General features: G+C 40.0%; 1 protein-coding gene across 1 annotated transcript; it reads right to left on the bottom strand.

Moving 5' to 3' along the window:
• Positions 1 to 726: 726 nt before the first annotated feature.
• ppic (peptidylprolyl isomerase C) lies at positions 727 to 6,562 on the bottom strand. Its single transcript, XM_074671185.1, has 6 exons — positions 6,337 to 6,562; positions 4,174 to 4,287; positions 3,732 to 3,825; positions 3,438 to 3,505; positions 3,146 to 3,262; positions 727 to 2,716 (listed from the first exon to the last, which is right to left on the bottom strand). The coding sequence occupies exons 1-6, from the start codon at positions 6,439 to 6,441 to the stop codon at positions 2,588 to 2,590; spliced, it is 627 nt and encodes a 208-aa protein (XP_074527286.1). The 5' UTR covers positions 6,442 to 6,562; the 3' UTR covers positions 727 to 2,587.
• Between the last annotated feature and the right edge of the window lie 4,421 nt (positions 6,563 to 10,983).

Here is a 10,983-nt window from a genome sequence, read left to right as displayed (position 1 = left end):
TTTTTATTAGTTCGTTTTTTGTTGTAATTATTTCTGATTTAATTAGTAAATTTTTTTGTGGTAATTAATTTTGTTTTTCTGATAAATATTTTTAAATTGGTTTGTTTTTTGTTATAATTATTTCTGTTTTTATGAGTACTTTTTTTCCTGTTTTTCAGAGTAATTTTTTCCTGAAGTATCGAGATACAATCCCGTGAGAACCTCCAACCTGCAGACGACTCCCGTGGATGTGTGGTGGCTCCTGTGTCCTGCACGGATCAGAGATCCTGTTCGGCTCATATATGCCTTATCCTTAACTTTCTACCAGCTTTCCAATGTAGAAGCAATGCATTTTTTAATGCCAAATCTTTGTCTATTCCTTAAGTATTACATTGAACAATAGGCTTATATAAAATATAAGGGTAAAGTCAAAAACATAACAAGGGTTTCATACCCTGTGTGTGGCTAACACCTTACCTTTATTGACCCGGTACGAACCGGTAGAAAGTTAAGGATAAGGCATATATGAGCTGAACAGGATCTCTGATCCGAGCGGGACACAGGAGCCACCACACATCCACGGGAGTCGTCTGCAGGTTGGAGGTTCTCACGAGATTTCAAAGTAGCTCGATACTTCAGGAAAAAAGAATTACTCCTAAAAACAGGAAAAAAGTAATCTGAAAACAGAAAAAAATGGTCATAAAAACAGAAATAATTATAACAAAAAATAAAAAAATATTAATCAGAAAAACAAAATTAATTACCACAAAAAACAAACCGAAGAATAAATTACTCTGAAAAACCTGAGTTTTTTTTTTTTCTTTAAATGAAAGCAATACGCTTCAGTAAGCGACAGTTTGAGTTTGAAACACTTCACGTTTTACACGGTTCATCTGAGAGTTTGACTTTTAGGGATGATGCTAACTGGCAACACCCGCTAAATATGCTAGAATGCTAACATAAGGCGTTAGCATGAACACAGTGGGTCTGACTGAAGCCCTCTCTGTTGGCTGAGCCCCGTTAATAAACCTCCTTTAAAGGAGGAGGTGTCAGCGTCAGATTCCCATTCACACTCACAGTATCTGGTTAAAATGATGAATACTGACACTAACAGCAGCTTTTTTTCCCGCCACTGACACTTTGTGATGTCATAAGGAACTTTGAGGTTCTATTGCTTTGACAGTGGGTTCTAGAACACAGAGGAGGGTGGGGAGTCTTAAAGAGACAGTGCCTTAAACCTCCCTCAGAGGATATACTGAGGAGTTTCAGACACTTTGAGATGATATAAGAAGATAATTAAATTTTCAACCATGCAAACTTATTGCAGAGGTTTAATAGAGTGTAAATGTAAGAGTGATATGTGTGTGATACAGTTACTTTGAAAAAATAGTGGCAAATAAACACAAGTTTGATGCAAAATGAAACAAAAAAATATAAGTGAAGCCTCCTAAAATATTTCCACGCAACAAAATTTTCCCTTGTATGACAATTTTTTGCAGTCAGTGATATGTTTTATCAGTTAAACTTAAATCATGACCCTGAAATCTTTCCACAAGTCTCACAATCCTTAAAAATGATCAGAAAAACAACATTTGGGGATTGTAAACTTGCTACATCATCATAAATTAGTCTTTTTTTTAATAAAAGTTGAATTTTCAGAGCTGTTCAGGTGACATCAGGTTAGGTTTAAATAGATATTAAGTTGTTTTTGTTTGTGTTACAGTCTACGTGTAATCTCTAAACTTAAAGTGGAACCTTAAAGAAGAAGAGTTTGTCTGAAAGTTGATAAAAATCGTGTCTCTTCAGAGACCGTTGGACATCATTCAGTGGTGTTTTCTAATAACTTAAATCTTCTCTGCATACAGTAGAAATCAATCAGAAGTCCTCTCCATGTCAGACATGGGAGTGTTAGCTGCTGTATTGCTAGCATGTTACCAAGAGTATATGCTACAGTTTAGCTTGTAACAGTTAGCCCTTGCTACGTGTCACTAATAGCTTCATGTAAACATCTTACACTGTAAATTAAAAGTGGACACAGCTTTGTGTATTTTTTTGCTGACAAAGTGTCTTAAACCTGTGTTTTTATGTTGTGACCAGCAGGGGGCAACACCACCGGTCACTGTGAGGTAAAAAGACGACATCTCACAAACACTTTCCAAACACTTTTAAAGGTTCAGTCTCTGGTTTGGAGTCTTCTTCAGTGCAGTTTGGTGTTTGTTTTGTACATTTTAGTCCTATCGTTAAACAGATGTTATGAATTAGGGCGGGGTTTCCTGTGTTTGACATGTTATTATGGCTACTTTAACGTTTTCTGGCGTGCTGCTCTCTTGCGTCACCTTCATATCTAACTATATCGTCTCATCGCTCTGAAGTAATGTGTCATTTCTCATACAAAGTTCATGCTACTAAAGTTTAAGCTAGGCTGTTTGTATCAGATCAGGGTTAGCATGTGATAAAGTGCTTCTCAGCCCTTCCTGTGTGTTCGTTTTGGCACGTGAACATGCTAAGTTATGGATATGAAAATAAAACCGTGTAGACGGGGCTTCTGATTGACCTCCAGTATATAAGAATAATCACATATTGTCTTTAGTTACAGTATCGGTGTCTTTTACCAGCCCTCCACCTCCACGATGAACGGCTCTTTGACGGGGATCCTGCCGCTGTTGACGATCACACACTCGGTGTACGGCAGGTTCCTGTCGTTGGTGTCCTGGAGCTCGATGGTGTGAACCACGGCCTGACGGAGGAGACAGACGGATGGAAGAGAGTCAGACTTCTTATGAACGGAAATGTCATCATTTAAAAGTTTGACTTTTTTTCATCAATTTCAAAGAAGTGTTTGTCCTTTTTTAGCGAAAGAAAAAACCCTCTTATCTTAAAATAAGTTTGGTTTTTGATGATGAGATTTATTTTATTCTGTCTGAAATAAACATGTTTCAACTCTTCAGAAAGTTAAACGACAGAGTCCTCTTTAAAAGTGGGCGGGACTCATAACAGCTCCTCCCTTTCACAGCCTGAGCTACTTCCTTTGTGGGCGGAGCCTGACTTCAATCAGGAAGTGTGCTCAGAGTGAGGCAGCAGGTGTCCAGGTGTGAATGAAACATGGAGTAAAGTGTTTTATTGATAAAAGGAGCGACATGGAGCAGGATACGGATGTTTGACTCACCATGCCGTCCAGGACTTTACCGAACACCACGTGTTTCCCGTCCAGCCACGGAGCTCTGGTAGCCAGGATGAAGAACTGGGAGCCGTTTGTGTCCGGACCAGCGTTGGCCATGCTCACCTGGTACATTAACACACACGAACACACACAAATCTTTAGTTTAAAACATCACATTGTCTGTTTATTGACGGTTTAAACGTTCAGCTTTACGCTAAATCAACCCAACTAGCCTTTATTAAAACAGGAAGAAGAACCTGAAACACTTTTTGTTGATAGTTTCACGTCTGAAACTCACCCAGCCAGCGCCTAGATGCTTCAGTCTGAAGTTTTCATCAGCAAAAGTCGTCCCATAGATGCTGTGACCTGGACACAGAGAGAGTCCTGTCACTTTAAATCTGATTTAAACTCTGAGTGAGAAGGAAACTCATCATCACAACTTTTAAACACTCTCTGTTTCTCTTAGACATTTATTGTGCCCTAAATGAAGCGTTTATCAGCGTTTTGTTGGCAGCTTTGTGTGCACATGATTCACTCTGAGCTCTCTTGGTTGGTTGTCGTTGGCGTGCTCTTCTCAGCGTCTCAGTCTTACCTCCGGTTCCGTCTCCAGCCGTGAAGTCTCCTCCCTGGATCATGAAGTCCTTGATGACTCTGTGAAACTTTGTCCCTTTGTAGCCGTAACCTTTCTGCAGAGACAAAGACGAGGAAATATGAGCCGACGTCGGGACTGAATACAGAACGAGGCTCAGAGATATCACAACGAAGTCTGATTCAATTTAAAGTCCAATATTGTGTTCACTTAAAAAAAAAGATATCTGAATTATTTTTTAATCTTAATATCTTCATGGGATTCAATGACAAACTTCATAAAATAAGTCCAAATAATGAAACTCTAACCACATTATTTTAACGTCATTTACAAAAAAATATAAAAAACCCTTCATTTTAAACCAAACTTCTTCGGTAAATGGCGTACAACTCCTATTTTACGTGCGTCTGGGTGTTTGAGTATTTGTTGACACCGTCCTTCCTACCTCTCCGGTCGCCAAGGCCACAAAGTTATTGACGGTGAGCGGTACGACCTCCCCAAAAAGCCCGATGACGATCCGCCCGACCTCGTGACCGGCGACTGTGATGTCAAAAAACACCTGGAGAGACACACACGGAAACACACACACATTACAACAGGCTGTCAATCAATCTGCGTGAGGTATAAAGAAAAAATTATTTATTTTCCACCCAATTTATTTTATTTACAGGGACAATGCATATTAATAAACATTTCTGTAAATATGCCAGAGTTCGCCAAAGGTTCAGTTTCCATCTGTAGACCCCACCTGATGTTTGTGTAGGCAACTTAAAAAGCACAAAATAAGATTAAACACAGCAGAATACGATATATAAGGAGTCTGCTAAAGTTACACATTAGTAGGACTTAAAGAATAAAAAATATATATATATAAGGGGAAGTAACTGTAGATATTTAGCACAAGTAAGAGGAAACCACACTAAGGCTGTATTCAGAGCAGAAAAGTCCTTTGGCCCACTTGTTTGGTCCGGACCAAAAGCAGACTTTATTTTTTTGTTTGGTGCGGTTCGTATTCAGATTGTACTTTTTGCAAGTGGACTATATTCTGTAAACACATCCAGGTGTGTGAGGATCAGTGCTCTCATTGGACAGCACTGACAAAGGGCGGCACACAGAGTACAGACCTGGAAATGGAGGTAAACATGTGTTTGTGCTCTTATTAGAGCTGCTAAATCATTTTCAGTTTCAAGAGCAGCTCCTTCAAAGCAGCTTAACAACACCGTTTACAATTTAGGAACAGGAAGACCAATGATCGCAGCAAGGAGGCGCTATGCTCTGCGTGTCCTGACCCACAACATGCTAGCTACAGCGTGGCTAAACAGAAGATGGAGGATCAGGTATGAACCAAAGACGGTTAGGTTACGGTGGCTCTATAGGCCCAAAAGGCACATGTATCCTGTAGTTAGTTCAGATGGACCTTGGTTTGTATTCAGACCTGCACCGGAGAACCACGAACCGCACCAGAGTTCATTTGGAAGCGGACCGAGACCACCTCAAAAAGTGGGTCTGGGTCCGGTTGTTTGGTCTGCACCAGGGTTCGTTTGTGTCTATTCACACCTGCATGAAAAGTCCGCACCAGCGTGGGAAACGAACCCTGGTCCGTTTAAAGTGGACCAAACAGTCCAGGTCTGAATACGCCCTAAGTGAACGCTCAAATCACAATAAACAGAGATCACTGGTGATAAAAAACAGAACATTAAACTTTTCTTTAACTAAAGGAGTAAAACTTTATTGAACTATTTAACTGTCTCATTAGGGATCATTATTAGTAAAAATGAGAGCAAGTAGATATCTCTAATCTGCTACTGGAGAAGTCAGAATAAAATAAATTCCCGAAACACTTTAAAAAAGGAGGTCAGGCCTGCGCTAAAAATGTCAAACTTGATTTTTATTACTCATGGAGCTTGGACTCAGTATTTTTGCTGTATACCCCATTAGTAGTTTTCCATTTGTATCAATTATAATTACATTTTGTCCTAAATAAATGTTTTTCTTTGTTTCTATTCCTCTACAAAAAGATACTTTTAATAGAAGTCTTATTAACTTTTTTCAATTTATACTGTTTTATATTTTGCCTGCCATGTTTTCACAAAAGTGGATAAAAAACTGTTTATGCTTCAAACCACAGTAACAGAAGCTCATAGCTCATATTTAATATTTAGGTCAAGTGCTGTGTGTGTGTGTGTGTGTGTGTGTGTGTGTGTGTGTGTGTGTGTGTGTGTGTGTGTGTGTGTGTGTGTGCGCGCACGCGTGTGTGAATGAGCTGCAGGCAAACGCATTGCGCATTAAGTGTCATCTGAGTTGACACGTGTACAGCTGACTGCGTATGTCAGTGAGTAAGAGTGTGTGTGTGTGTGTGTGTGTGTGTGTGTGTGTGTGTGTGTGTGTGTGTGTGTGTGTGTGTCCCTCATATTCTGGAAGGATCAGTTCCGGTCCAGCTCCTCTCTAAGAACCTCCGATAGTGTGCGCGTGCGTCCCGCCGCTCAGTAACGGTTTCTATTCGAACCGTTCGGTCACGCGCCCAGCATAGAGCTCTGTGGCGCGTGCAGCTGAAACAGACGCAGTTTCGTTCCTAATGCACAAAAATGCGTCAAACGTCTTCACCCACCTTCTCCGTGACTTTCGGTCCCGTCCGTGAAGCGGCGCCGGACACCGGCAGCAGGAAGCCGGCAGAGAGGACGAGCAGAGCCGGGAGGATCGACCGGAGCTCCATCTTCACCCCGAGGAGGAGAGAACCCTGCTGGGAGGAACGGAGAGGAGGAAATCACAGCGAGCCACAGCTGGGAGGCTGGCCGGGAAACAGCAGCACAAACACGGCTACAGCAGCAGACCGCTCCCCCCTCTGTGGGCGGGACCGGAGCGAAGACCCGCCCCCTACGGAGGAGAGAGGAGAGACCGTAAGGGAGGAAAGGAGATGAAAGGAAGACTGAGGACAGGAGGTGATGGAGGAGAGGAAGAAAGAGGAGAGGAAAGGAGAAAGAAAAGAAGCAATGAGAGAAGGAAACGAGGGACAGCAACATGGACTAGGAAGATGAGTAGGCAATCTCAAACTGGACCAAAGGTTTTCTTAGGAAAAAAAAAAAGCACAAAAAGTCAAGTCAATAAATAAAAAATAAATAAACGTCAATAAATCAGGGGCAGACCTATAGGGTGGCCTGAGGGGGGGGGGCAGCCCCTTCTTGATTTGTCTTCAGAGCTGTCAATAACATTTTATGACATCAAATGACTCTAAAGACTTAAAAATCAGCACGATTAGATTTATTTATTTATTTCAATTGTATAGTTTGACCATGTCCCACCTGTTAACATAGAGGATGCAGCGCCATGACTGGTCACTAGGGGGAGCTCTACAAGATTAGGCTTTCCTCAATGTAACACAGTATCATGGACTTGGAACTTTTAATATTATATGAATATTTAATAATTATTAATTAATATTTATTATTATATTTTTTTTCATTCTAATATTATATTATATTTTAATATATTTTAATAATACTATTTAATATTGTAATTATTATTATTTTTATATACTACATAAGCTCTATTTTTTCTACTTTTTGTAATATTTAGTGTGTTTCTCTTAGTGTCTTTCTATTCACAACATTTAAGATAAGATAAGATAAGATAAACTTTATTGTCCCCGGAGGGAAATTTGTCATGGACAAAGTGCAGTGCTGCTCACATCTGATGCACATTCGCTCATACGTACATTCATACTGACAACAGAATACAATTAAAATACAAAACCATGCCTGTTGTAAATAAATAAGTAACTGAGTAAAAGCTGTGTTTGCTGTGGCATGCCACCAATGACACAACATGTGAATAAATACAACAAACCGGTACAGTGTTAAAATCAGTGCCAATAAAAGGAGATTTAAAAGATTGGTGGGAGAAAGAATAAGAACCCCCTTCTTGCTCATGCACTAGACTATTGTGTTATGTCACCGCTGATTGTTTATTAAGTAAAGTTATGGAGGTAGGGAGGAAGGAGAGTTTGAAGCGATTACTTTTCGCTCTACTGGCTCTGAACCGTCTTCCGGAGGGCAGTAACTCATATTCTGAGTGGAGAACATGGGAAGGGTCGTTTAAAATATGTTGTGCCCTGCTGACAACTATTTTTTCAAAGGTAGTTTGAAGGGACAGGTAATCTTTTTTGCCTATCACTTTCATAGCGCATTTAAGCAGTTTGTTGATCTTCGATTTGCACTGAACAGATAAGGAGCCAAACCAGGCTGCCATCCCATATCTGATCAGGCTCCCCATAACAGCGTTATAGAAAGTCAACATCACATTCTCACTGACACCAAACAATCTGAGTCTACGAAGGAAATGCAGTCTCTGGGCAAGTTTGGCACACAAGAAATCAACATGCACATCCCACTTTAGTAAGATGTCTATCTGAATGCCCAAATATGTGTAAGACTCCACCTGCTCAATTAGACTGTGACTTATTAAAACAGGGTCATGTGATCTAACTGCCCTTGGATCGAATATCATCTCTTTAGTTTTGCTAGTGTTCAGAATGAGATGATGTTCCTCACACCAAGCCTGAAATGAGACAACCTCATTTAGGTAGACAGAAGGGCAGCCATCAACATGCAAGAGGCTAAGAATAAGAGTGTCATCTGAAAATTTTATGACAAAGTTATCTTGATGACTGGCTCTGCAGTCGTTTGTGTACAATGTAAATAAGAGAGGGGAGCTCACAGCTCCTTGGGGTACCCCTGTACTACTTTTTTTAACCGCAGAGAGTGTACCATTTACATTGACTTGTTGTGACCTGTCAGTGAAGAAGGAGTAAAACCATTTGATAATCACAGGGTTTACCTTTAAGTTGAGGAGCTTCTCGGCAAGCAGATGGGGTCGGACTGTATCAAAAGCTGAGCTAAAATCTGCAAATAAGACTCTAGCATAAGCCTTTGGGTTTTCAAGGTGCTTGCTTATGAGATGAGACACACTAAGGACTGCGTCCTCAGTGCTGCGACCCTTCCTATATGCAAACTGCAAAGGGTCAAGAAGAGGAGAAATCACTGGTTTGATCATGTACTGAGAAAATGCAGTTTAAACCGGAGTCAAATTCCTTCTATTCTTGAAAATACTCAGCGAATAAAGGTGATTCTGATTCTGATATTAAGATTAAGACTTTAAACTCATTAAGAAACTGTTTACTAAGGGGACAAATCAACTTTTTCTCGTAGACATCAACAGGATCAGCTTCCCTTTTCTAACCAGTAGATCTGCCCCCTGCTGGCCATGAGACAGAACACAGGTTAAAACATTTTTGCTTTACAGTTCTTCAGAATAAAAGTCTGGTTTCTGTCCTTGTTTCTAAGAAGCTTGAGGGAATATAGGTCAGTGTTTCCCAAACTGTGGGTTGAGGCCCTCTGAGGGGTCTCGGTGATGAGCGGTCTTGAGACGGGAGGGAAAGCAGAGATTTGTAGCTGAAACAAATAAAGGTTACCTGTCCTGTTTATGTCGACCTTTAACACGCTGAGCTGATGGAAACAGTTACATGTGTGTGTTTGATCATTTGTAGGAACACGCAGAATGTCACACCTGTCAGCCCAAACACACCTGAGGGATCCTACGGGTACACACACGGTAAAGCAGAATGTAATGAATTGGTTTAACAAAAAGTGACCTGATGCCATCAATGTGGCGTAATGTAACATGAGGTACCATAACAACCTAACAAACTGTAATGAGACGTTAATTGACTTAAAATGGGGCAATGTAAAAAAAAAAAAAAAAAGGTGTACAATGACTTTTCATTACCATTGACATTAAGTGGCGTAACGACGTGAAAGTGGCGTACAATGGCATACCGTAGCGTGATGTAACATAACTTAACCCTGTAAAGCCTGACCAATAAAAAACAAAACAAGAAAAAAATCAGACTACTCTTTGGTGAAGTAGTTAATATGGTGTCAGCCAATCTGCAAAAGCTTCAACATGAATACAAGAGCAAAAAGTAAGTAAGTAAATAAATGATTGTTTTCTTTTTTTTCTTTTTTCTATGATAAATATAGCTTTAATGCTAATGTTACTGATTCACAGGGCTGAATATAAGTTGAGGCATTTTTTTCCAGTAAATGAATAAAAGTGTTATGAAGGATATCACAAGGCAAGACCCATACAAAGCTTTACTTGTCATAGATGGAGTAAAAAAAAAAAAAATCAATTACTTCGGGGCCGTTTACGCGACAACAGTTTTAGGGTGAAATGCAAAAGTTTTGTTGCGTTTCAGCCTCGTGTTTACATAGAAACGGCGTTTCAGCCGACCTATTTTTTAAAACAGCCTCCAGAGTGGGATTTTTTATGAAACGCTCCCGACACCGTTCAGCAGAAACGCTGATGTCACACTCCGCTTTGTGCGAGCGCAAACAACAGGACAACAGTACCAATCGTCACAAACTACCGTGTTGTGTTTGTGCTGCTCAATCTGTGACTGTCTTTCACAAAATGAGCATCTGTTGCTCCACTTTTTAACTTAGCATTCACCAACACACCAGATGATCAGCTCAACTCTACTTTAGTGGAGATCTACCAAAAGCTGCTTCAGGACGAGACACTTATAGCTCCACCTACAGGCCTGGCATGCTCACTGCAGCGTTTCTGTGTAAACGCAGATTTTTTTCACTGAGTTTTAGCATTTTTAGATGAAACGTTGTTGTGTAAACGGGGCCTTAGTTTCCCAAATTTTTGTGTGTCTGTTGGATAACTAACCTCCTTTCAATGCAAAAATTCTCATTTTTATAAATAGGAAAAATTTTAGATGTTATTCTTACCACAACTTCTTGAAAACTATTGATGGTTTTCCTGAAAAAAAAGCATGTGGATGGTGTCATGAGAGCAGATGTTTTGATAAGGGCTAAAATACAACTTCATATAAAAATCCTCAAGAAGGCAGAATAATTTTAAAAGCTTTTAACAGGATTTTAAGGAAACTACTCATCATATTGATAAGACAGAGGTCTTTCAAACTCAAGTATCAAATATGATACATTTGACGTACCAGGGATGATGTAATGAAGTGTCGCTTGGCATAAAGTGGCGTAACGTCACATAATATGAACCCTACAAACAGAAAAGGGCTTGAGCTGGTAGGTCAATGACCTTTGACATATTTTTTGATTAAAGTTGTCGGATCAGAAGAAGTCTTTGCTTGTCAAGATCCGCATTCACTCACTGTATAACCAAAACACGTTTGTTATCCAGTAACAATAAAACAGTAGTTTAGATTAACAGC

This window comes from Halichoeres trimaculatus, unplaced genomic scaffold (assembly GCF_033239565.1).
Source record: "Halichoeres trimaculatus isolate MK-OKI-2021-1 unplaced genomic scaffold, fHalTri1.1 fHalTri1_scaffold_5, whole genome shotgun sequence".
Taxonomy (NCBI): Eukaryota; Metazoa; Chordata; class Actinopteri; order Labriformes; family Labridae; genus Halichoeres; species Halichoeres trimaculatus.
The sequence above is the reverse complement of the archived record's forward strand: the minus strand, read 5'-3'. Positions and strand labels throughout refer to the sequence as shown.